The sequence below is a fragment of the Ahaetulla prasina genome, chromosome 9, assembly GCF_028640845.1.
Source record: "Ahaetulla prasina isolate Xishuangbanna chromosome 9, ASM2864084v1, whole genome shotgun sequence".
In the NCBI taxonomy this organism is placed as follows: Eukaryota; Metazoa; Chordata; class Lepidosauria; order Squamata; family Colubridae; genus Ahaetulla; species Ahaetulla prasina.
The window spans coordinates 15,389,956-15,416,288 of NC_080547.1; the positions used below are offsets into that span (position 1 = coordinate 15,389,956).

At 45.8% G+C, this 26,333-nt stretch overlaps 2 protein-coding genes across 4 annotated transcripts in view; one reads left to right on the top strand and one right to left on the bottom strand.

The window, feature by feature from the left end:
* Nucleotides 1-392: 392 nt before the first annotated feature.
* Nucleotides 393-13,864, bottom strand: VPS26B (VPS26 retromer complex component B). Its single transcript, XM_058194000.1, has 6 exons — nt 12,700-13,864; nt 8,834-8,990; nt 7,849-8,013; nt 6,593-6,768; nt 4,892-5,034; nt 393-3,251 (listed from the first exon to the last, which is right to left on the bottom strand). The coding sequence occupies exons 1-6, from the start codon at nt 12,920-12,922 to the stop codon at nt 3,105-3,107; spliced, it is 1,011 nt and encodes a 336-aa protein (XP_058049983.1). The 5' UTR covers nt 12,923-13,864; the 3' UTR covers nt 393-3,104.
* A 180-nt stretch (nt 13,865-14,044) lies between these two features.
* The window catches only part of NCAPD3 (non-SMC condensin II complex subunit D3), a 71,841-nt gene continuing 59,552 nt past the window's right edge, over nt 14,045-26,333 (top strand). Inside the window, exons 1-3 of one of the 3 annotated variants that reach the window (XM_058193993.1) lie at nt 14,045-14,203; nt 21,687-21,841; nt 24,615-24,777. In XM_058193993.1, the coding sequence (XP_058049976.1) occupies nt 14,140-14,203; nt 21,687-21,841; nt 24,615-24,777 (382 nt within the window). In that variant the 5' untranslated portion in view covers nt 14,045-14,139. Of the gene's footprint in view, nt 14,204-21,686; nt 21,842-24,614; nt 24,778-26,333 lie in introns of those variants that run through there. The other 2 variants (XM_058193994.1, XM_058193995.1) reach the window with 2 other exon arrangements.

Genomic DNA, 26,333 nt, shown 5'->3' on the forward strand with positions numbered 1-26,333 from the left:
CAACATGGTTTAGCCCCTTTTCTCTTGGTCAACAAGCCACTTTTAAACCAAACTGGCTTTCTAACAATAATGCCTACTGAATGAAGTTCAACCTTTTGGACAATATGTTCTCTTTTTCTTGAATGTAAAAATAAGCAGCTTCAATCATTCTGAAAATGTTCCAAGTTCAAAACAGTGTCCTATACCCAGTTGCAGGAAGCTTTTGAGGAATTTTCCCACATTGGTTTGCAGGCAAACAATTTCTCATGTTTCTGCCCAACGGAGTCACTTTTCTGGCCAACAGGAAAGAGCCCCACTTAAGATACCCCTGGGAATTTTCCACGGTGAAATTGCTACTCCTGAAATCTGAACAGGGTGCGACTCACAAACTTTTAGATGCCGACATCCATGAGGACTAGAAATCTTGCCTTTATTGCAAAACAAAAAAGTGAGACTCATTGGCATCTTTCCATATTTTCGCAGACACTTCTGTGAAGGGTGATCAGGAATAAGATCGGTCCAGAATTCTTAAAACCATTCGCTGTTTACCTTACAGTTATTTATTCGATTTATATTCAGATCGTATACTACAAGTAGTTTATAAATAGTATAGCGAGTAATGTCCGTTTTCTAGAGGAGGAAGTTCACAATTCTAATTCTCATCCCGTATGGCAGAATCAGGCAACTAATTTAGACACCATTGTTTTAAAAACAAAAGGCAACTGAGATGCCAAGTCAGTTTATCAGCAGCCTTTATATATATATATTTCATTTGTTTTCTTTCCCCAAATTGGTGGGGAAAACTGCACTTTTGCAGTTGAACTCTGGTGATGCAAACATCAGGAACGGAAGCCTTACGAAGTCCCCCCCCCCCGGACAATTCACCCTAATTTAACAGCACGCATAATGTAAAATAAAAATAAAATACGAGGGGAATCCTAAAAGTGCTGAAGTCCAAAAAATGGACCAAGACAGTACTGACCATGCTGCTAAATGAGTGAACATGGATTGATTTCACACACTCTTGAGAACGGTTGCAAACAATAACCCATGGTCTCAATCCACCTGCAGGCCAAAAAGTGCTTCCTTATCTATCACACAATGCAGCCAGGAAATAAGAATCGGGTAAGACTGGCCACAAATTGTCCTTAATTTGTCTGAAATGGCATAGGGTTTCCTGCTTGAGCAGTGGGTTGGCCTAGAAGACCTCCAAAGTTCCTTTCCAAGTCTTGTTCTTCTCTTCTGTTATTATTAATTCCTTTTGAAGGGAAGTGGGGAGAAAAAAAAACCCCAAGAAAATTCAGCTTGCACTATATTAAGACGCACTCAGCTCATTCCGTAACCTGACTAGGGTGGCTCAGTGGCTAAGACACTGAGTTTGCCGATCAGAAAGGCCGGCAGTTTGGCGGTTCGAATCCCTGGTATAGGTCTTCTGCGTGAGTAAGGGGTTGGATTTGATGACCTCTAAGGTCCCTTCCAACTCTAGTTATCTTCAGCTGAAGTTGAAAATGTTGCTTTCCCTGCATGGAAAGGTGGAAGATCTCTTCTGCAGGCCACTGAAAGTCCATCTTTCCAGCTTGAATGAAGCTCGGAAAGCAAAGTAAAAGTAGGAAGCAGGAGGAGAGCGGTCACCAACATGGCAACATGGCTAAGTTAGGCGGCTGGTGGTTCATCGTTCACAGAAGACATTTGTGTCCGTGATCTGCTCTTTTTGGCTAAAAGATTTTCTGCACAAGAACAGCTGTACGGTCCCAACAGAGACACACGCCGGCCCAGCAGGAAACAAATCCGGAACGGTTCCTTCCGTTTTTCTCACCGCACACTTTACGAATCCCAAGAGTGAGAAGCAACAGAATTCTTGGGAATCCGGAGAAAGGAAGTAAATTTGACTGGGCTAAAAAAAAAAAATAAAGGGGGTTGGGGGAAGGGTGGGCCTTTTGTGACTTGTGGGCTTCCAACTCCCAGAATCCCACGCTGGCTCAGGAATTCTGGGAGTTGAAGTCCGCAAGTCACAAAGGAGTCATCGTTTCCCCCCAGCTTTGGCTTAAAAGGGTAACTTTTGACAAGACGCCAGGACAGCGTGTTTTTAAGTCATCACCATTTAAGCAAAAACTGTTTGGGGCTCCTGCTTTGCTCCTTCTCTCTCTCTCCGCAAAAATCAGCCTGGAAGAAGCTGCTAGGAAGAACGATCTTCATGCTCACAAACCTTAAAACATTAAGACAGACGCTTGCCGAGCGCGTGTCAGAACCAACGACCAGAATAACTGGCTCCAAGGAGGTTTCCCGCCGTCTCCCTGAATGATACAGGCGTTTCCATCTCTTTCTTGCCAGATGTTGTAGTTTGTCCATCACGATGCTCAATCCTCAAGTTATCTTTCCCGTTTAGAACAGAGACTCATGCAGAAACATACAGCCAATCCTCTCTAAAAGGTTCAAGTCCTTCTTTTCAAGGGATTAAAAACTTCTAGCGATGAAAACCCCTAGGAGCAAAGTGTGTCGACCCTTCTTCCAGAAATCAAAATACGAAGAAATTTCTCGGCATCCGGTACAAGCCGCCATGACGTCGCGCGCACAACGTGATGTGCCCAATGGTGCCCAGGCCAAGAATTAAGGAAGCGGCTTCATTTGCGTGATAAACGTTAAGAACGGTTGCCGCTTTGTACACACAGAAACACACCCTGGGATTGCCTGCGCATCTCAGCCATCCAAAGTCTGGGGGAACGTTTTGACCCAGGGTATATTCACAGTGGATTGTTAAACATGAGGTCGAACCTCTCAGGCAGCAGCCATGTTCGAACAGAGAGGAAAAATGGGGCTCACTTGGAAACAAAATATTTTTTCCACAGTCCTCTTCCAACACCCAAAACTCCCATCCGTCCTGGCCCCTTTAGCTTATCCAACCAATACTGAACGTAGAGAGAAACAGCTGGATTCCCGTTTTTTTGTGCGCCGACCCCTTTCCCCGGTCCTGTTAAAACTGCTAGTCCTCAAGATAAAAGACGAAACACACACATACACACAGACAGACAACCTGACAGATAATTTTGCGTTTGCAAGTTTCTGGCGGAAGAACCCTTCTCGAGGCTCCTTCCCCCCCCGTTTCCACGGTTCCTCCGAGGGGCCCCTCACTGCCGCCCGTTGTTCTCTGAAGCCTGGCTGGGGGTCCTGCTCTCCGTCTGGGACGAGGTGCCTTCGAAGCGCTGGGCAGCGATGGCCGCCTGGTGGGACATGCTTTTCCTCACGATGTCCCCTTTGCGCCACAACACCACCTCCTGCACCCCAAAGGAGAAGAAGAGAAGGACAACTTCAAACGTGCTGCCCCAAGCTAATCAAGACGAGGAAACTTAGGGGGTCCCACCAGATGCTCAGGACTACATCTCCCATCGTTCTGGACCCCGGAGGTTCTGAAAAAGTCTGGGCAGGGGCAGCCATGTGCACCAGAGGCCTTACTGTGCATTAAACAGGGATACGCTAGAGCAGGGGTCTCCAACCTTGGCCGCTTTAAGCCTTGAGGACTTCAACTCCCAGAATTCCCCAGCCAGCTTTGGGAAATCTGGGAGGTTTTTATTTATTTATTTATTTATTTATTTATTTGCATTTATATCCCACCCTTCTCCAAAGACTCAAGGCGGCTTACCCTATGTCAAGCAATAGTCTTCATCCATTTGTATATTATATACAAAGTCAACTTATTGCCCTCAACAATCTGGGTCCTCATTTTACCTACCTTATAAAGGATGGAAGGCTGAGTCAACCTCGGGCCTGGTGGGACTTGAACCTGCAGTAATTGCAAGCAGCTGCTGTTAATAACAGACTGCATTAGTCTGTTGAGCTACCAGAGGCCCTCCTGTTGAAGAGTTGAAGTCCTCCAGGCTTAAAGTGGCCAAGGTTGGAGACCCCTGAGCTACAGAGTAAATGCATGGATACCAGCAGGAAACCAACTCCCTAAGAAGGCTTAAAGCCATTCTTAAGATTGAGTATAAGAGGAGAAAGAAGGATGCGATGGCGCGGTGGCTAAGTCGCTGAGCTTGTCGATCGAAAGGCCGGCAGTTCAGCAGTTCGAATCCCTAGTGCTGCCGCGTAACGGGGTGAGCTCCTGTTACTTGTCCCGGCTTCTGCCAACCTAGCAGTTCGAAAGCATGTAAGAAATGCAAGTAGAAAAATAGGGACCACCTTTGGTGGGAAGGGGACAGCGTTCCGTGCGCCTTTGGCGTTGAGTCATGCCGGCCACATGACCACGGAAACGTCTTCGGACAGCGCTGGCTCTTCGGCTTTGAAACGGAGATGAGCACCGCCCCCTAGAGTCGGGAACGACTAGCACATATGTGCAAGGGGAGCCTTTACCTTTATAAGAAGAGAATCTGGCCAGTCTGATTGTACTGGACTATAAAGGTTAACAACCAGTCACTTATCAACTGTTCAAAGATATGACAGACCCTCCACGCCAAAGGTACTTATGACCCAGATCCAGAGTTATGATGATGGCACGCATCCTCCCCCAGACATGTGACCTGGATAACTGGCTCACATTTATGGCCGGTTGCTGTGTTCTGTGGTCACGCGATTTATGATTTTTGCCAGAAAACAAGATTTTTGGCCCAGTTTAGGGCAATAAACGCCCGTAGGATTGCATTGACCTGTTTAACGACTTGTTTTGTGCTGGCTTTTGCTCAGCCGGCACAAAATCATGTGAATCGTGATGCTTGATTTACAATCATGGTAACGCGGGATGGGGACTCTAGGTTCCATTATGACTGGCTGGCTGGGGAATTCTGGGAGTTGAAGTCAGGTTGCTCAGGTGGAGAAACACTGCTCTTAGGGCCATGGCGGGGGGGGGGGCGGTTTGGGGAACTCCCTGCCTCAGGATTTGACTCCTATCCCAAATCCCCTCCAGATAATTCGGTTTCCTCACCTGCTGTTTAAAATAACGCCGCTCCTCCTCATCAATTAGCACCAGATTGAGGTAATAGCGCACCGAGAATTTCTTGTTGATGTCCCTCATGGTGGGAGTCAGTTCATAGCCAGCTAGGAAGAGCCGAATCGGGATGGACTCTCCTGCAAAGGAAGGGAGTGGCAGTTAGCCGATCGAGTATTGTTATTGGGCCTTTGTCCTTCTTTTATATATTTCAGGGGTCCTTGGTGCTCTCTGGGTTTTGTTGTTTTCTTGCAGACGTTTCGTTACCAAACTAGGTAACAACACCAGTGGTAGGAGAGAGTGGGAATTTGCTCTCTGTTTATAAACCCCCACTCGCTCCTAGCACTGATGATGTTAGCTAGTTTGGTAATGAAATGTCTGCAAGAAAACAACAGAACCCGGAGAGCAGCAAGAATTTTACAATCCTGAGCTACAAATATTCTCCTTTATATATTTACACACACACACACACACACACACACACACACACACACACACATATATGTCTTTGGTTGTTCGAGAGAGAGAGAGAGAGAGAGAGAGAGAGAGAGAGAGAGAGAGAGAGGGAGAGAGAACCCTGGTTTATAATTGAATAAAAATGTACACACACACACAAACCAGTTATTTTTATTATTTAGTTTTAGTATTTATTAGTGTTTTATTTATTGGTTTCATTATAATTAATTTATTCGATGTTGCTATTTTATTTTTATTGGCTTCATTTTTATTTTGATTATTTTTTTTTACATGCAACTTTGTTGAGGAATTTTGGTTGTAATAGTAAAATATCAAAATGTGGGTTTTTTTCCCAAATATGTATTTGTTTTATTTATGCACCACTGTGCTTTTATTCTTGTATTTTAGATTTTACCTATGTAGATGATATTGTATAATAACATACAATATTTTTTAAAATTTATACGCCGAGGTGGTGCACGTACCTAGTATCCCTACCTCCTATAATTCTGGAGTATGCCACAAACAAGACATTAGAATGGTGTTGTGGCCTGCCAGTGGCCAGTAGAGCTGGCAGCAGATTCAGACAGTGAGGAGGTTGGAGAGGAACATGGGCTAGTTCTGGAGTCAGGGGAAGGCTCTGATGAGGGCTCTGCTTCGGAGGCAGAGATGGAGCCAGGGCCATCTGACAATTGTCTGCTGCCTTCGGAGTCAGACATCAGCGAGGCAGAAGAACAGCTGGAGCCTGTTCCCAGAGTGCATATGCATAGAGTTGCCAGACGAACAGAACTGCTAAAGAACAAGGGTCGACTCAGGAGTAAGGCCACAGGTGGACGATGAACGGCCCCTCCCAGAGGGAATAAAAGAGGAGCAAAGGGGAGTGGAGTGGAGTTCGCAGGAGACAATTTGTTTGCTTAATTGGTTCATGACTCTCAGTGACTCCTTGCCAAGGTTTGAAGATATCGGCCAGGCAGCTCTCCAAGCCAGATAAGGTCTGTGACTGTAAATTCTCCCTTGACACACCTTGCTGGATGGGAATGAGAAGAATTCACAGTAACTTAATAAAAAAGGGTTTTTTGTTGGGATTAAGAAGTCTGATTGGTGGTTTGGGGAAGCCTAGGTCAGAACAGATGGACAGAAGTGAGGAAAAGGGGGATGGCTTTCTCTGTCCACAAAACTGGCTGCAAAGCCCTTGAAAGCCCCCTCCCATCTCCCGCCATAGAAATGGTTCTTCCACCTCACCTCTCACAGGGGCTCCGTCCATGATCTCGTATTTGGCAATGGTGTCATTTTCATGGTAGACGTTGGGCCCCGTGCCCGTGGTTTCCCTCTTGATGATGTCGATCTCCATGTGTTTGATCTTGATCCGGACGAGAAGGAAGTAGATTTTCCCTACGATCACGTCTTTTAAGTGGTACCTGGAAGAGATGGTATAGAATAGATCAACAGGGAATGAGGCTGCTGGATCAGAACAACCTGTTCTCTTCACAGACCTTATTTTAATCTACAGCACTAGCATTTAGATTTATATACCACTTCACACTGCTTTACAGCCCTCTCTTAAGTGTTTTACAGAGTCAGCCTATGGCCCCCAACAATCTGGGTCCTCATTTTACCCACCTCGGAAGGCTGGAAGGCTGAGTCAACTTTGAGCCTGGTGAGATTTGAACTGCCAAATTGCAGGCAGCCAGCAGAAATAGCTTGCAGTACTGCACTCTAACCACTGCGCCACCAAGGCTCATCTATAGCTACGGAGATGCTTCGTCCTTCCCTGCAGGAACTCAAGGTTGGAAGTTCTCTTCCAACATATCTCCGTCACAACAGCTATAAAAAGGGACACTAAACCAGGGTAGATAAAAATCGATGATTGAAAAAAATAATAATAAAAAATATTTAAATCAGATTTTTTTTTATCTTTATCCAATTTATTTTAATAAAATGCTTTTGGAGTAAAAATCTATCTAAAGGTAGTTTTCTGTTTAAAGATACATTCATAATTTAGTTTATTCAGCATGAAATGGAGCTTAGTTATATAGCATGAGACTGTATATTCCGCAATATTTACATTTTTGGTAAACTGATTCAATGAATCCAAGCTCTGCAAGCCGAGATAACAAATGGTTATCCAACATCTTCTTAAAAACTTCCAATGTTGGAGCATTCACAACTTCTGCAGGAAAGTCGTTCCACTGATTAATTGTTCTATCAGGAAATTTCTCCTTAGTTCTAAGTTGCTTTTCTCCTTGACTAGTTTCCACCCATCGCTTGTTGTCCTGCCTTCATGTGCTTTGGAGAATAGCTTGACTCCCTCTTCTTTGTGGCAGCCCCTGAGATATTGGAAGACTGCTATCATGTCACCCCTGGTCCTTCTTTTCATTAAACTAAGCATACCCAATTCCTGCGACCATTCTTCACGTGTTCCTTGGCTGCATCACCCGCCATAACTCACATATCACCAGCCACAAGACTCTTAAGAAGTGCACCACAAGCCAACTTACTTGGATTTATTGTACTCAAACTCAATGTGTAGGCAATCTTCAATCCCCACCTCCATCTTAATGGAGGAGTTGAGCTCCGGATACGTGCTAAGGGTGTGTACCACAATGTCCATCTCTTTCACCACGTCATTCAATCTGCGGCTCACAGTGGCTCGGAGGAAGTACCTGCAACAGGGGAAAAGGTGGATTAAGATGCTTCTGAACAGGTGTCAACTTACAAAGCATTCCTGGCCTGCTCTCGGGTTGCCATAGGCCCAGGGGAATGGGAAACTGGCGAAACTGCACAGCAGCCAAAAACGGATGCACATTCCATGCTTATCCCTCAAGGCTGTATCCCAGGGATACCTACAGCAGTCGAAGGGGAGCTGCTCTTTTGGCGAATGTGATTGATGACACACCCTGGGGGGGGGGAAATAGGGTCATAATTGGAGCATAATTTTGCGCAGGACTGGCATAGAATTTTAGATATTTTATTCGGTTTCTAATTTTTTAGTGGGTTTTACGGTTTTAAATATATTTTAATCTGGGCCAAATTTAATAAGTTTTTTAAATATTATTTTATCTTGTATTTATTTACTGTTGTTCTGTTTTATCTGGCTGTAAACCGCCCTGAGTCCTTTGGGAGAAGGGCGGTATAAAAATCTAATTAAATAAATAAATAAATAAATAATTGACGTAGGGTCAGAGCTCCTTCACTTGAGAACGTTCAGACATGAAGCTCCTAATAAATAACTGGATTTCTTTTGAAGCTTGATGATTCATGATTTAATTAAGGCAGAGGTCTTCAAACTTGGCAGCTTTAAGACTTGTGGACTTCAACTCCCAGAATTCTCCAGCCAGAAGTTGAAGTCCACAAATCTTAAAGCTGCCAAGTTTGAGGACCCCTGAATTAAGGGCATCTGTTGGAACCCTGATGCCAGGTTTATCTTCTGGGGGGAAAAAAAAGACTTGGCTAGAGAAACCCACATGTGGGAATGGAACTCACCTGAGCTTCACGTTCTGTCCAGTGTAGGATTCGTATGGTTTCTCCACATGGGTGAATTCAAAGTCAAAAGTTTGTGACTGGGTGAATTCACCAGGACGGGCCAAATCTTTTACCAGAGACACAAATTCATGATGGTTCCCTCGGTCGTAGTATAATTCTAGAGAGGGATATACTCTCAATTAAAAAGTACACTTCCATGTTAAACAAAATTAAAATAGCATCATCAGTAGCACTTAAGACTTATATACCACTTCATAGTGATTTCCAGCCCTCTCTAAGCAGTTTAGAGCCAGCCTATTGCCCCCAACAATCTGGGTCTTCATTTTACCCACCTCGGAAGGATGGAAGGCTGAGTCAACCTTGAGCCAGTGAGACTCGAACTCCTGGCAGTGGGCAGAGTTATGCCCGCAATATTGCATTCTAACCAACTGCGCCACCACGGCTCTGATGCTTCCCTGATGTATCAATGCGACATCTCACCCCTTTGAGAAACGTGGGGAAGGGTGGGGGGGGGGAAACCCAGAATATTTTGGAGAAAACTTTCTACTAAGTTATTCTGCTGTGCTGATGTTTCCCCCACCCCCAGGTTTAGTTTTGGCCAAGATGACACAACAGTTACTAGTGCAAGGAAGGAACAGCTACAAACTAGGTCACGGAAATGGATTCAGTTCTGGGCTATTATGTAGAAATGGCCTGAGCCACACACACATAAAAAAGGCATTTTGAGTTAAGACATCGCCAACGGTTTTCTCTGGGAATCGGAATGCTGCGTGAATAAGTGAATGAAAGTCAAATGCAACTGAGCGGTCGTTATCTTAAATTACGCAACATTTTAATAAAGCAAGCTTCACGTAAAAGGTTGCTCACCCATTTCCACTAAGCCTGGCGCAGTTCATTGATCTCAGCAGCTCAGAATGGTTGGTTACGGTTTTTTTAAAAAATTACTACAGTTCCATCTATCTTGATCAACCAGAATTAGCAGCCACTTTTGAAGTTCGTATCAGAATTCTCTCCTATCACCTCTCTTTTTTAACTGGGGCCGAGAGGATTTGAATCCTGAACTTTGAAAACACATGCGCTGTTCTTCAGCTATGACTTCCCCCAGGGGTGAGCTGCTGGGGGTTCGGGAGAACTTCTAGCTAAGATTCTGTGCTGTTCAGAGAACCCCCAAATCTCACTCCTGGCTGGCCTCGCCCCGCCCTTCCTAAGAGTCCCCCACGCAGCCCGTTTTGGATGCAGGGAAGTGCAGGGTATGCGTGGAGGCTCGGGGAGGCAAGAAATGGGCCTACTGGAAATTTGGGAAAGCCGGAAGTTCCAGCCTCCAGAGCCTGGGGGAGGCTGTTTTCGCCCACCCGGAGGCTCAAAGAAAGCCTCCGGAGCCCGGGGAGGGCAAAAATCCCCCCTGCTGTGATGCAGGAGGCCGACTAGCCACACCCATCATAGCCACGCCCACCCAGCAACAAGGCAGAGAACTGGTAACTGGTAGGCTAAGCCTACCCGACTCCTCTCCCACTCAAAAAACCCGCCATATATCCATCATCTAAGCCAGGGGTCTCCAAACTTGGCAACTTTAAGCCTTGTGGACTTCAGCTCCCAGAATTCCTCAGCCAGTGGCTAGGGAATTCTGGGAGTTGAAATCCACAAGGCTTAAAGTTGCCAAGTTTAGAGACCCCTTGTTCTAAAGCCAACGACTAGATTTACTGTTGCCCAGTTAAAACGCTGTGATATTCTATCAGGGAAGAGTGAAATAGAATCAAATCCGGCGCAGTCAACTTCCCCCTGATTGAAAACAAGAACAACGACGAAGAAAATTTACTGGGAAAAAAGTTCAGCAAATTTGCACTCGGAGACATTCAAAATTGCCACTTGGCATTGTTGAGATAATTCATAGATCCTCGGGGTAAGCTCTCAGATCCGAGATAAAAAATAAAAACTGTGTGGCACACACCGGTGAGCTTCGAAAATGGATACAGGATGTTATCACTCCATGAATATAAAATAAAAAGTGCCACCCCAAAGTGTTATTTATTTATTGGTCACATTTTTGAACCGTCCCGTCTCCTTTAGAGATGAGTTTAGAAAGTTTGTGTTCTTATGAAATTTTAACGATATAACTCAACGAAGTCTAAAAATTAACGTAACGGGGGGAAACGGTGGTTTAGCCTAAAAGTGTTATCTCAAAAGGCAATCTCCATTTGTGAGATGACATTAAGATAACCACGAATCGTAAAAACTCATCCTGCAGTTAAATCTCATAGAAAATTCAATTACAGCCTTCAAGGAAGGTCAGCCTTAAGAGAACCTTAAAAGAAATGATTTTTCTTTAAAACCAAGCCACCTCTATATCCTAACAAAAATTTAAGACTATCACTAATCATAAAAACACTGAAATCTGGAAACTCATCCACTCCTTAAAAGTTCAATTTAGACCTGAAGCAAGCCTAATCTAATCCAACAGAAAAGCATTTATTTTACCTAAACTAGTCAGAAAGTGACCGTCGCTCTAATACAGGAATGTCCAAACTTGGCTCCTTGAAGAGTAGTGGACTTCAATTCCCAGAATTCCCCAGCCAGCAACTTGCTCATATTTATAGCTCATGGTGGCTGGAGAATTCTGGGAGTTGAAGTCCACCACCCTTCAAGGGGCCAAGTTTGAAGACCCCTGCTCTAATAGGATTACTGCCAGTAACCATAAAAACTCACCTTAAAGCTAATCCAATCTCCATGCCAAATTGAAGCCGTCTACAAAGAAGTAAAACTCTAAACTGGACCTGACTCTGGTAGGGATGTCCAACCTGGACAACTTTAAGACTAATGCCTAGAATTCCCTAGCCAGCATGGCTAGCTGGGGAATTCTGGGAGTTGAAGTTCACAAGTCTTAAAAGGCAAACTATTTTTTGCTGCAAAGCAATTCAGAAAGTTACCCTTTCTGTAGTGAGAATAAAAAACTGCCAATCATCGTAAAAATACACCCCAAACCTCAAACTCTGTTTAAATTTTATCCCAAACACCAAAGATATTTTCCATCCTCAGAGTTACCTACTCTTCTATGACTGTCAAAACTTTTACCATGTTTAAGTGATGTCCTTTGATGGTATGCCAGAAGACACCAAAAGCCGGCTTTAAAAAAGTATCATCCAGGTTCTTTTACAGGTCGTCCTCATTTAGTGGCCACAATTGGGACCGACAAATTGGTCATTAAGCAAAGCGACAGTTAAGCAAAACAACAACTGTGCTTACGATTTTACTTCAGCTTTCGTTAGTTTTGCAGACCTTGCTTTACCCTTGGCGGTAAAGTTACCTTTTCATCACTCTCCTCACAGCGATTGGTCACTAAACAAGTCAGATGCTAAACAGGCGCCCCCTGTACTTGCACCTGGCTTAAGGGACTACTGAAATAAAGCACCGTGAATGCAGTTCTGCTTATCACAAGCACCTGTTGTAAGTAAAGGTAGATTCCCCTCGGACATATGTGCTAGTCGTTCCCGACTCTAGGGGGCGGTGCTCATCTCCGTTTCAAAGCCGAAGAGCCAGCGCTGTCCGAAGACGTCTCCGTGGTCATGTGGCCGGCATGACTCAACGCCAAAGGTGCACAGTACGCTGTTACTTTCCCACCAAAGGTGGTCCCTATTTTTTTTCTACTTGCATTTTTTACGTGCTTTCGAACTGCTAGGTTGGCAGAAGCTGGGACAAGTAACGGGAGCTCACCCTGCTACGCGGCAGCACTAGGGATTCGAACCGCTGAACTGCCAACCTTTCGATCAACAAGCTCAGCGTCTTAGCCACTGCATCCTTAGGGGCAAAGAGAACCGGGATTAATTCCCTTCCCACCATCAGGCCAACTAGGCAGCGTTAGCCCATCTTACCAATCTGCCCAATGAATTCCACCTTGATGCCCTGGTGTTCCAGCCGTTTGTTGGGGTGCTTGAGGGTTAAGATGACCCTCCCGGACACGGTTTCGCCATCGTAAAAGAGGAAATATTTCTCCTTCTTGCCTTCCTCCGTCTTATGTTCGGCCCGGCGCCTGGTCTCGGCATCGCTCAGGACCAGTTCCAGTTCGGCGCTCTGTCCAAAGCCAAAGAAGCTCATCTCGGGGAGGGGGGCGGAGGGCGCGGTGGGGGGGGGGAAGAGGCACCACCCCTACCAAGAACTCCAACAGGACCCCGGCCCAAGCCAGGGAAAGCCGACCCTGCCTAAAAAGATGCTCAAAAATGCTGCAAAGATGCTGAAAGGCGCCTTAGAAGCAACCTGGCCTTTTTGCTGGACCACCAGAGTAGTTCAAAAGCCAAGAGATGGGGGATGCAGGAGCCAAAGGGGATGCTGGCTGGGGATGCAGGTGACGAAGCTTTTAGGGCCGGGGAAAGAACGGAAGGCTCAAGGGCAGAAGGGACCCCAGCCGGCCTCTTGAGCCAAGGCAGACCCGGGCATAAGGGACCCTAAAAGTGGGGGGCGACAAGGGGGACCCCGAGATGTAGAAGCCAGCTTCCAAGGAGAGCCCAAGGCAAGGCGGGTGGGCGTGCGACGGGGGAAAGACAGGGCGCAGCTTGCAAGCCGAGGAAGGAGGTGCAAAGCCTGGGTGGGGTTAGGGGGGTGGCTCCCCGGGAAAAGCGTGCACGGGGGTGAGGGGGGGGCATGCAAAGGAAGCAGCTAGGAAGAAGGAGGAGACCTGGGTTCCCCCTTCCTCCCACCCCCTTTTTTTTTTTAATTAATTTTTTTTTGCTCGCCTTCCAAAGACCGTGCAAAGAAGGGGATGCTCTGCACGGCGGAGAAGGGGAAAGGGAGGTGTGGGGAGGGGGGGGGCGGTGGTTTGCAAGGAAGGCCGCAAAGCAACGGGGTCGAAATGCAAGCGCGGCCGCCTCGTCCGAGCAGGCAGCCGGGGCCGGCTTTCCTTCCAAAGCGATGACAGCCGCCCGTCGCTGCGGCAGCCGCCCGCTGCCCGCCGCCGCCTCCTCCGCTTGGGCAGCGCCGGCTTGCAAGGCTTGCAAGGAGAGCTCGCGCCGCGTCCCGGACCTAGGAATCGGGCACCGCGCATGCGCCGGCCCCGTGCGGGTGGTGGTGGGGGGGTAGAGGGAAAAAGCGGGAGGCGGTTCTTCGAGGAGCGCCTTGGCACGGCGCATGCGGGCTTCCCCCTTCGGGCCTCGCCTAGCCCGGGAACGCCCCTTCTTGCCCTCTTTCTTTGGCGCGCAGGCGCGACGCGCGAAGGCGGGGCGTCCCGGCGTCCCCAAGCCGGCGGGGATTGGCGGACGGGCGAACGAGCGCGGCGATTGGTCGGTTCGAAGGAGACGACGGCGGCGGCGGCGGCTGTGATGGAGGCGAGGCAGCGCTTGGAGGGCGCGGTGGATCGCTGGGGATTCCGGGACGTCGAGCGAGGTGAGTTCTTTGGGGAAGGAGGGGGAGAATTCGAGCTTCTGGGGTGGGGGGGGGGCGCGAGGGAAAAAAACCCCACTTCCAATGATCGGCAGAGGGTGGGAGGTTAACCCGGCTGGGAGTTGGCTCTTCCTTGGATGGGGGACCACCTGGAGATCACAGGGTGGGAAGGAGCCTGTGGATTCTGGGCACAGATTCTTGGCCCTGGGATGCGTGGGCGGGGGGGACACCAAAAAATCACAAGGCAGGAAGGAGCCTGCCGGTTCTGGACTCTGCTTCTTAGCCCTGGGATGGGGGACCACCAGGAGATCACAGGGAGGGAAGGAGCCTGTGGATTCTGGCCTCAGATTCTTGGCCCTGGGATGCGTGGGCGGGGGGGACACCAAAAAATCACAAGGAAGGCAGGAAGGACCATGTCACTTCTGGACTCAAATTCTTAGCCCCGCGGACGGGGGACCACCAGGAGATCACAGGGAGGGAAGGAGCCTGCCGGTTGTGGACTCAGATTCTTAGTCCTGGGATGGGAGACCACCAGGAGATCACAGGGAGGGAAGGAGCCTGCCGGTTCTGGACTCAGATTCTTAGCCCTGGGATGGGAGACCACCAGGAGATCACAGGGAGGGAAGGAGCCTGCCGGTTCTGGACTCAGATTCTTAGCCCTGGGATGGGAGACCACCAGGCGATCACAAGGCAGGAAGGAGCATGTCACTTCTGGACTCAGATTCTTATCCCTGGGATGGGAGACCACCAGGAGATCACAGGGAGGGAAGGAGCCTGCCGGTTCTGGACTCAGATTCTTAGCCCTGGGATGGGAGACCACCAGGCGATCACAAGGCAGGAAGGAGCATGTCACTTCTGGACTCAGATTCTTAGCCCTGGGATGGGAGACCACCAGGAGATCAGTCCTGGGAGCGGAGACTAGATTGAGAAGAGAGCACCTGTCAAAACAACAACAACAACAATCACAAACCTGCCTTGTGGGTTGAAAATCTGAGTATTCAAAGACCAATTTGTAGGAGATACAAGTAGTCCTCGACTTACAACAGTTCATTTACTGACCGTTCGAAGTTACAACAGCACAGAAGATGGTGACTTATGGCCGTTTTTCACACTTAATGACCGTTGCAGCATCCCCATGGTTGCGTAATCAAAATTCATACGCTTGGCAAGTGACTCATATTTATGACAGTTGCAGCATCCCAGGGTCATGTGATCCGCTTTTGTAACCTTCCAACAAGCAAAATTAATGGGGAAGCCTGATTCACTTAACAACCGGGTTACTAATTTAACGCCTGCAGTGATTCACTTAACAACTATGGCAAGAAAAGTCATAAAATGTCATTTAACCAATGTCTCACTTAACAACAGAAATTTTGGCCTCAATTGTGGTCATAAATCGAGAACTACCTATACGGGGTGATATAGTACATTAGTAGCTCTTGAGTTGGGTTTGTTGTCAAGGGTTCAAATGCTTGCCATTTCGAACTGATCCTAGAAATAATTTGTAGATTATTAGAATCTACATTATAGAATTCTATAGCAAAGGAAGTATAAAGATCCTTGGCAGTTTCTCCCAATTGTATCCTTCTGCTTTTTCATTTTATCTCTCCCTTTTCTTCCCTTGACTTTGCAAATCAGCTTTGTGATCCGTTCAGTTTAGGATTCTTTGCAGTTTCCTGAGATCGTACCCCTTCTGAATGAATCAACAGTGTTGGCAAACCTTTTCAGTACCGAGTACCAAAACAGGGGCCCGTGTGTGAGCGTCGGAAATGGGAAGAGCAGTTCCCCGGCGCGCATGTGTGCGCCGGGAAGCTGAGCTTCTGGTTTCCTGTGTGTGCATGCGCATGTTGTGGTCCGCCAGCAGCTTGCGGAGGTGGCAATGGAGTCAGACAGCGATGAGGCTGAGGAAGAGCATGGGCCAGTCCTGGAGGCTGGGGAAGGCCCGGATGAGGGCTCTGCGTCGGAGGCAGAGGTGGGGCCAGGGCCATCAGGGAGTGATGTGCGGACTCCAGGGCCTCCAGAGGCTGACAATAGTGAGGCAGAGGAACAGGAGGAGCCTGTTCCTAATGCACGCATGAGAAGAGCTGCCAGAAGGCAAGAGCAGCTAAAGCAAAGAGGACGACTCGGGAGTAGGGCCAAGAGATGATTGGCCCCTTCCATAAGGCTTAAAAGACCAGCAACGGCGTTTGGGCTCTTTGTCGGAAAACAACCTTGATAGACTGGCTCTTGGTCTTGCTCCATTTATTTCTTGTCGGGAGTCTTCTGCTTTTGAACTTTTGCCAAGAAAAGCCTTTGGCAGTTTGCCTAATTTGACCAAGGTTGGTGATAAGACTGAAGAGTTGGTGTTATGAAGAATTTGCTTTGATTTAGTTTGGACTACGCTGAGAATGAGTTTAATTCTCAGCTGTTCTAATAAAAGTCTGTTTGTTTTTGAACGGATTGTGTTTACTGCTACCTACTTGGGCCTGGGTCACAACAGATACACGGTGGCACAGGAGGTGAGATCCACCCCCTCTCTTGGGCTGGCACGAGACTCTGAAGGAGAAGCTGCTGGCTGGAGGTGGTTGGTGCATTAAAGGCACCCACCCCTCCCCTCCAAACCCCGGTTTTAAGCTTGTTTTCATTTTTGTAATGTTTATATTTAGAATTGTCCCATGTGCGTTTTCTTTTCTTTTGTAGACTGCTCAGAGCTGCCTTTTACTGCAAGACGGGCGGCAATACATTTGATAGATAAAATCATTAAACCTTGTCAGCTGGAGGCTGTGTGCTCATTTTGAAGACACGAAGGAATAAAGCTATTTCATGCTAATCAATGGTCTTTTGGGTGCTTTTGCTTCTCTTATCATTGGCCCCCCAGGGGAAGGTTCGTAACTTAGGTGTTCTCCTGGACGATCGGCTGTCCTTAGAAGAATTTAGAAGAACATTTGATGTCGCCAGGAGAGCTTTTTATCAGGTCCGCCTGATTCGCCAGTTGCGTCCCTTTCTCGACTGGGATTCCCTTCGCACGGTCACTCATGCCCTTGTCACTTCCCGCCTGGACTACTGCAATGCTCTCTACATGGGGCTCCCCTTGAAGAGCACCAGGAGGCTCCAACTGGTCCAGAATGCGGCTGCGCGGGTAATAGAAGGGGCATCGCGATGCACCCATATAACACCGCTCCTGCGCAGCCTGCACTGGTTACCGGTGGTCTTCCGGGTGCAATTCAAGGTACTGGTTATCACTTTTAAAGCGCTCCATGACACAGGACCGGGTTACCTTCGGGACCGCCTACTGCCGCCTATAGCCTCCCATCGACCTGTGCGCTCCCATAGGGAGGGCCTCCTCAGGGTGCCGTCAGTCAAACAATGTCGACTGGCGGCCCCCAGGGGGAGGGCCTTTTCTGTGGGGGCTCCAGCCCTATGGAATGAGTTGCCTCCGGGGCTGCGTCAACTCCCCGACCTCCGGTCTTTTAAACGCAAGCTCAAGACTTTTCTATTCCACCATGCGGGGCTAGCTTGAGGGAATTTTAAGACGGGTTTTAGGACTGTTTATTTTAGTGCTAATTTTAAATTTGGCCTGTTTATAATTAGTTTTTAATATGTTTTTAAGCTTATTTATGTACTAGTTGTTTTTATTTGGCTGTTCACCTCCCTGAGCCCTTCGGGAGAAGGGCGGTATAAAAATCTAATTAAATAAATAAAATAAAATAAATAAATCTAAAAGTCTCCTGTCTGTTTAAATTCCCTGAAACAATTGCAAGTGTTGTTGAAACAGCTGAGCCAAAAATACCTGAGCGATGACCTATTACTCCAATGCACCAAACAATAACAGTAAATCAGGCTGTTTCCCCCACTTAGCTGGTCTACTGTAACGTGCTCTACATGGGGCTGCCTTTGAAGACTGTTCAGAAAGGTGCAGGTGGTGAAAATGCAGCAGCTCACATGTTGGTGCCTGAGAATATCCATCACCATGAATCTTATGTCACCAAAACCATGCATAGGGGCCGCGGTGTGGCTCAGGCTGTAAGATAGCCTGTTATTAAAACACAGCTGCCTGCAATTACTGCAGGCTTGAGTCCCACCAGGCCCAAGGTTGACTCAGCCTTCCATCCTTTATAAGGTAGGTAAAATGAGGACCCTTTAAGACTTTTGATTAACTCCCAGAGTCCTCAGCCAGCAAAGCTGGCTGAGGAACTCTGGGAGTTGAAGTCCAAAAGTCTTAAAGGGACCAAGTTTGGACACCCCTGCTTTATAAGGTAGGTAAAATGAGGACCCAGATTGTTGGGGGCAATAAGTTGACTGTATATAAATATACAAATAGGACGAAGACTATTGCTAACATAGTGTAAGCCGCCCTGAGTCTTCGGAGAAGGGCGGGATATAAATGTAAAAAAAAAAAAATTGGTTACTAATGGGTTCCCATGTGCTATTTAAAGTTCTTAGAAGAATAGAATAGAATAGAATAGAATAGAATAGAATAGAATAGAATAGAATAGAATAGAATTCTTTATTGACCAAGTGTGATTGGACACACAAGGAATTTGTCTTCCTGCTCTCAGGGTACATAAAAGAAAAGATACTTTTGCTTTAGCTTATGAAACCCTTTATGGTTTAGCTCCTAAGTAACTGCATGAATGCCTTCTTCACATAGAATCAACTCATTTGTTGCGTGTTGCTTGAAACCACCAACAGGTACTCCTTGACATATAACCGCTCCTTGTGACCCATTCCGATGGCCCATCCCATCCATGGTCACTGATTGTATTTTGGGTGCTTGGTAACTGGGCTGTTTTTGTGGCATCCTGGAGTCGTGACTACAATTATTATTATTATTATTGGTGTTTGATTCAATTTTTTTGGCAAAAAAAATCCCATTGGGCAAAAAAGCTCATATAATCGGGCACAATGATCCACTTAATGATTGGCATGACTTAAAACTGTAATTCCATATATATACACGTTTTATATATATATATATATATATATATATATATATATATAAAACGGTTATAGCTCTGCCTGGTAAGGCCTGTTATTAAGAACACAAAGCCTGCAATTACTGCAGGTTCGAGCCCGGCCCAAGGTTGACTCAGCCTTCCATCCTTTATAAGGTAGGTAAAATGAGGACCCAGATTGTTGGGGGGGCAATAAGTTGACTTTGTAAATATATACAAATAGAATGAGACTATTGCCCTATACATTGTAAGCCGCCCTGAGTCTTCGGAGAAGGGCGGGTTATAAATAAACAATATATATATATATATATATATATATATATATATATATATATATATATATATATATATATATATATATATATATATATATTTATATTTATATTTATATTTATATTTATATATATATATATATATATATATATATTTATTTGTTTTCTGAGGTTTTCACAGGTGTTTGTATGTAGGTCTTTGGTTATTCGGGTCTCAGAAATTGGAAGTGTCTTGGTGACGCTCGACGAGTCTCATTCGTCATCTTCAGGCTTCAGCTTCGTGCTTCTGGGAGCAATGTGGGATTGCAGCTGTTTCTTCACACATTGCTCCCAGAAGCATGAAGCTGAAGCCTGAAGATGACGAATGAGACTTTGTCGAAACGTCGCCAAGACACTTCCAATTTTACGCGGGAGAAAACCCGAATAACCAAAGACCTATATACAAACACCCGCGAAAACCTCAGAAAACAAACATATATATATATGTGTGTGTGTGTGTGTGTGTGTGTGTGTGTGTGTTTTTCTAGGTTTTCACGGGTATTGGAATGTAGGGGTATCGTGTGTGTGTGTGTGTGTATTCACACACACACAATTCATGCTTCGTTCAGTAAGACTAACTCTTGTGTGTGTGTGTGTGTATATGTGTGTGTGTGTGTATACACACACAAACACATCTATATCCGTCCATCCATCCTTGTGCCTATCCGGACGTTACAGTCATATTGGCGATCCTATTTTTATCAACAGCCGCATGAAAAAGTGCTGTTGAGTTTTGTCCAAACCAGTCCCTTATATTTTGAAGCCATGTACACACACAAACAAACACACAAACACGAGTTAGTCTTACTGAACGAAGCATGAATTATGAGTTTCTCTGAAATTACCAATTATTTTTTTACACCTGGAGCATGACAGATTTGTCAAATTTAAATTCTATTTGGCGTTCTTTTAAATCCTCATGACTTATCCACACCTTAAAAATGATGGAGAAAGCTAAGTTACAATTGCCTCCTGTATCTATTTCATGCCTTGCAATATTCGGCTTGGTTGATTGAATTGTATCTTAAAAGAGGAGGATTATTTTTCTTGGTGCTGGCAGTTTATAACTAGAGACCTGTTTCAATATTTACCCTGGAATTGCAAAAGCGGCTACACGAGCATTAGTTTTAATAAGACATTCTAATTTATGCTTCAGCCTTTTTTCTCCTTGCAATTCCATAGACGTTTAAAAAGATAATGACATAGAGAAGGGTGGTAATTTTTTTCCCCCTGAATTGCTAGTGAGTCACAAATTTAATCTCACTTAGAGGAGAGGGGATTGTTTTTTTGCTTTGTTTTGTTTTAAAATGAGTTACTGTGTATTATTTTTAAAATTTATACATCCGTCTTCTAATTATCACAAAGCAGATTATAGCTACCAAAGCAAAATGCAAGCAATAAAAAAAAATGTGTAAACAATTAAATCCTCTCTAGACATCACGGGCCAAATGTCTTAGAAGAAACAAAGGCTCAGCTGTAGGGTTGTATCTTGGATTCAAAAAAAGGAAGGGTAGTGAGAATTTTATTTTGTTCTATTCTGGTCTAGTCTAGTCTAGTCTAATCCATTCATTGTTCTGTTCTATCCTATCCTATCCTATCCTATCCCACTCCACTCCATTTCACTCCATTCATTGTCCTATTCTATTCCATTCCATTCCATTCATTGTCCTATCCTCCCATCCCATTCCACTCCATTCCACTCCATTCATTGTCCTATTCTATCCCATTCCATTCCATTCATTATCCTATCCTATCCTATCCTATTCCACTCCACTCCATTTCATTCCATTCATTGTCCTATTCTATTCTATTCCATTCCATTCATTGTCCTATCCCATCCCATCCCATCCCATCCCATTCCACTCCATTTCACTCCATTCATTGTCCTATTCTATCCCATCCCATCCCATTCCATTCCATTCCTTATCCTATCCTATTCCATCCCATCCCATCCTATCCCATCCCATTCCACTCCACTCCATTCCACTCCATTCATTGTCCTATTCTATTCTATTCTATTCTATTCCATTCCATTCCATTCCATTCATTATCCTATCCTATCCTATCCTATTCATCCGCTGCCCATCTCACTTACAATCGAAACCATAAACACTGGACAGAAAACATTAAATACATTAAACAGCACCATCCTTTTGTACCTCTGCAGTCGTTTCATTTTATTCTTGTTGGGCGCCTACATCCTTGCTCTGCTTTAAATATTTACCTATTTCCTCTTTCCAGCCTGGGTTGACACTGTGTGGGAACTGGACTTCACCGAGACGGAGCCTTTGGATCCCAGGACCGAGGGCTTGATAACCGATGACGGGGTGGTGGCTTTTGTTCAACTTTACAAGGCGCTGTATCCATTTAGTGCCGATGACCACGAGACCACGGAAGTAAGGAACGGTTCTTTTCCTCTAGCATCAATCAGCCAGCTTTATAGCATCTGCGATTTTAAATCCTGATTGCTTAGGCCAGTGGTCTGCAAACTTGGCTCTTTTAAGACTTGTGGACTTCAGCAAAGCTGGCTGAGGAACTCTGGGAGTTCAAGTCCACAAGTCTTAAAAGAGCCAAGTTTGCAGAGTCAGGGGTAGAAAGATGAGAAGATATTTAGCTAACACATTTGGATTTTTTAAAAATTATAGATTTTTTTAATCCCAGCTTCCTATTTTCCCCACAACCACCACTCTAGGAGGTGAATTGGGCTGAGAGAGTGAGTGGCCAAAAGTCACATAACCACTTTCATGGTTAGGAGGGGACTATAACTCACAGTCTCCTGGTGATTGGCCCAAAGTCGCCCGCAGTTGGCTTTCGTGCCTGCTGTCTTAACCACTATATTAAACTGGCTCTAATTCAAACATGCCCTAACCTTACATCCTCATTTAACACCCCATAATCCCTTGCAAGATGGAGTCTGGGTCACTGAATGGAGCTGAGCATTTAATGGCCGGATGCCCTTCCTGTCGCCGATGCAGAGTTTTGTTCAGCAGATGCATGCTCAGTCTGCCCAGAGAGAGAAAGATCTGCTTCTACCTAGGATCGAACTCGCAGCCTCCTGATTGTGAGGCGAGAGCTCCACCGCTAGGCCACCGCACCGCTCCATGCCCTAACCTTACACTGAGATGTAATTGCCTTGGCAGTAATTTAAATGAAAAATAATACTCCCAACAAAAATGGATGCTTTAGTCCAGTGGCCACCAACTGGTGGTCCGCGAGAAAATTTTGGTGGTCCGCAGAAAAAAATATTTGCATTTTTTATATTGTACTAAATCACTACAGCCCCTGGGACGGATACGTGCAATGAATGTTTGTGTTACTGCAGAGTATCCCCTTTAGGGCTCTTTTTGTGTGGGTCGGAGGGGGACAGAAATTCCAACTTGGGGTCTGCTTCAGCCTCCTGATGCAGGGTTTTGGGTGAAGGCTAGAGGGAAGCGCTGCTGGTGGCGAATAGCCGGAGGGCCTTGTTCCAGTGGAACAGCATCATAGCCTAGAACTGGCTGACCATCTCAGCCCGCTGAGCCTCCAGGCTGTTGTGACTCCAGCCCCTGAACCTGGCCCCATGCCCGAAAGTGACTCTGAGAGTGAGGGGGAAGGGCCGGTAAGGCTTACCTCAGGAGCCCCGATTCCTTTGGCCCGGCTCCAGGAGCCAGAACCAGACCAGTCGGAGGACTTAATGAGGCCGTCATCCCCTGATTCCTCCCTTCCCCAGGCTACGCCTTCAGACCCAGCTGAAAATAATAATAATCAAGCTTGGATCGACCCGCGCTTCAGAAGATTAGAGAGGCGGCATCATCAAAGGGATGATGCCCCACCCCACAGGATATATAAGGAGCTTTGGGACTGCTCTCATTCCACGGGAAGCAAAAACTAGCTGAACCGTTTCAAAGAGAGCTGAAAGTCTTATTCTGTGAGTCATTTGTTTGAACTTTGGCAAGCAGCTGCGATTTCTCTGCCAGGACTGATAAGAGCTGTGAATCCACTGGCTGAAGGCCAGTTCGTTGCTCCGAAGTGGGGAAGGAGACAGAACACAGGCGCTGGTATCTGGCCTTGCACTCACGCAGGTCTTCCCTCTGCTTGGAAAGCCTATGCTCCTAGTCCTCAGTGAGGTGCTTCTGCTGAGCCTCCTTCTTGGTCAGATTCAATTTGAACTGAGCCAGCTGTTTAAAAATTACGATTTGAATCGAGTCGATTTAAATCAAGCCTTTTTACTAGTGAGTTAAATCCTGATCTAAATTGTGATTTAATAAAATATTTGATTCTACATATTGTAACAGCTGCACGAATAACTTATGCACAAAAATGGAAACAGGAAGGGATACCAACAGATGAAGAAGTGATAGGGAACAAGTTAACAAAAGAAATTAAAGAGAAAGAAGAGACAGATTATTATATAATCTGGAGCAAATGGTATGAATGGCTTGAATCTAGAAATAAAGGAGGAAAATAAAGGGGAGAAACTAGGTATAGAATGTATTAGGAATGTATAATATGTAAATAATAAATATATAAGAATCTATAAAAGTAAAGCTATTAATATTAGAAAAAAGGAATAATGATGAAAAGAGAGAAACAGTAAGCACAAGATATATGTAAGATAGTGTATAAAAATGTATAAATTTAATATTATAAGGGATTATAGAGTAATGGATAATGGGACAAGAAGGATATAAAGATTATAAAGGGAATTGGGAGAAAATGTAAACATTAGGAGATCACCGCTACGAAACAGTTGTAAAAAGGGAATGTGTTTTGTGTTTGTTACGTTGTATTGTGTTATAAATAAAATTTAAAAATAAAAAAAAATGTGATTTAAATCGTGACTCAAATCGACTTGATTTAAATCAAATCCTTAAGACACATCTATTTATTTGCGCAGGACTGGGCTAGGATTTTAATTTTAATTTAGTTTTTAATGGGGTTTTATTATTTGTTTTATAAATTTTAAATTCGGCCTTATTTAATAAGTTTTTTAATCAATGTTTTATCTTGTATTTATATTTGTGTATTTGTGTTTTAATAGGCTGTAAACCGCCCTGAGTCCCTTGGGAGATAGGGCGGTATAAAAATGTGATTAAATAAATAAAATAAAATAAAATCCACCCTGCTGACACACACACACAAAAAAATGATTTATGTGAGCCTGCTAAGCTTGTTCTCTTTTCATTTCAGAGCATCTGGCCTCTTTTGGTGGAAAACAATCTCTCCCCTAACACTATGGTTGCTGTGTTGCATCACTTTGTCCAAGAGGCCCAGAACAGAAAGGCCAACGTGCAACAACGCCTGTTTGCCCTCCACGCGGCTGGATTGTATTTTTTATTAGTTGAAATTCCTGGTAGGTCTGTGAACTGCTTGTGTTGTGCTTTGGCCCGTGTTTGGCATGGACATCTCAACGAGGTAGCATTGAACCGTAGCTCCATCGATAGCCGCAGTAACACTGTCTGTGAGGATTAGGGATGAATATCAAGCAATCAAACAAGGGAGCTGGTACAGTAATGGAGTTTCTCCTCATTTTCTTCTGGACTGTCCTCAGGACCCATAAACCTGATTTAGACCAGGGATTCTTAATGTTGTGTCTGCGCCCCCCAAGCCGGCCCTCCTGCCAGAAAGTGAGGGGGAAGGGACGTCAGGACTTACCTCGGGAGCACCGGCTTCCCTGGCTCAGCTCCAGGAGCCAGAAGCAGGCCAGATGAAAGAGATAATGAGGCCTCCGTCCCCTGACTCTTCCCCCCCTCCCCCCGGACACACCTCCAGACCCAGCTGATGGCAATCAGGCCTGGCTGGACCCTAGATTCCGTAGGCAGGAGAGGCAGGAACAACAGAAGCAGGGGTGGGGCAGGCCTAGGAAGTGCTGAGCCACACCCCACAGGATATAAAGGCAGTGAGAGCTGCTGTGTCTCTTCGTAGCAGGCAAATTAACTGCCGAACTAAGAGCTGAAGTACTGTTTGACTTATCGGCGTTGAGGGAGATAACGGAGCCACTTGGTAGACACTCACACTTTTGCTGCCAGGGCTGATAGTGCCGGCTAATTAAGCCATCGCTCGGACGGAGGCGAGGGAGGACAGAACACTCAATCTGATTTAAGTTTAGGCCAACATTTCTCAATCCTAACGACTTGAAGATGTGTAGACTTCAATTCCCAGCATTCCTCAGCCCGCATGGCTGGCTGGGGAATTTTGGGAATTGAAGTCCACACATCTTCAAGTTGCTGAGGGTGACAAACATGGGTTTGGACATATGTGGAGTGCATGTTGTGGCCCGCCAGCAGAGCTGGTAGCAGATTCAGACAGTGAGGAGGTTGGGGAGGAACATGGACCAGTCCTGGAGTCTGGGGAAGGCTCTGATGAGGGCTCTGCATCGGAGGCAGAGAGGGGGCCAAGGCCGTCTGACAATTGTCTGCTGCCTTCGGAGTCGGATATCAGTGGGGCAGAAGAACAGCTGGAGCCTGTTCCCAGAGTGCGCATGCGCAGAGCTGCCAGAAGGAGGGAGCAGCTAAGGAACAAGGGTCCACTCGGGAGTAAAGCCACAGCTGGATGGTGAATGCCCCCCCCTCCCATAAAGAGCGAAAGGAGAGGGGAATTTGCAGGAGTCAATTAGTTCACTTAATTGGTTTATGACTCTCAGTGACTCCTTGCCAAGTTTTGAAGATATCGGCCTGTCAGTTCTCCAAGCCAGAGAAGGTCTGTGACTTTAAATTCTCCCTTGACAGACTTCGCTGGATGTGAATGAGAGGAATTCACAGTAACTTAATAAAAAAGGGTTTTTTTTTGTCGGGACAAGGAGTCTGCTTCATGCTCTTGGGAAGCCCAAGTCAGAACAGTGCGTAGGCCAGTCTTAGAAAAGCAAAATAGAATAGAATAGAATAGAATAGAATAGAATAGAATAGAATA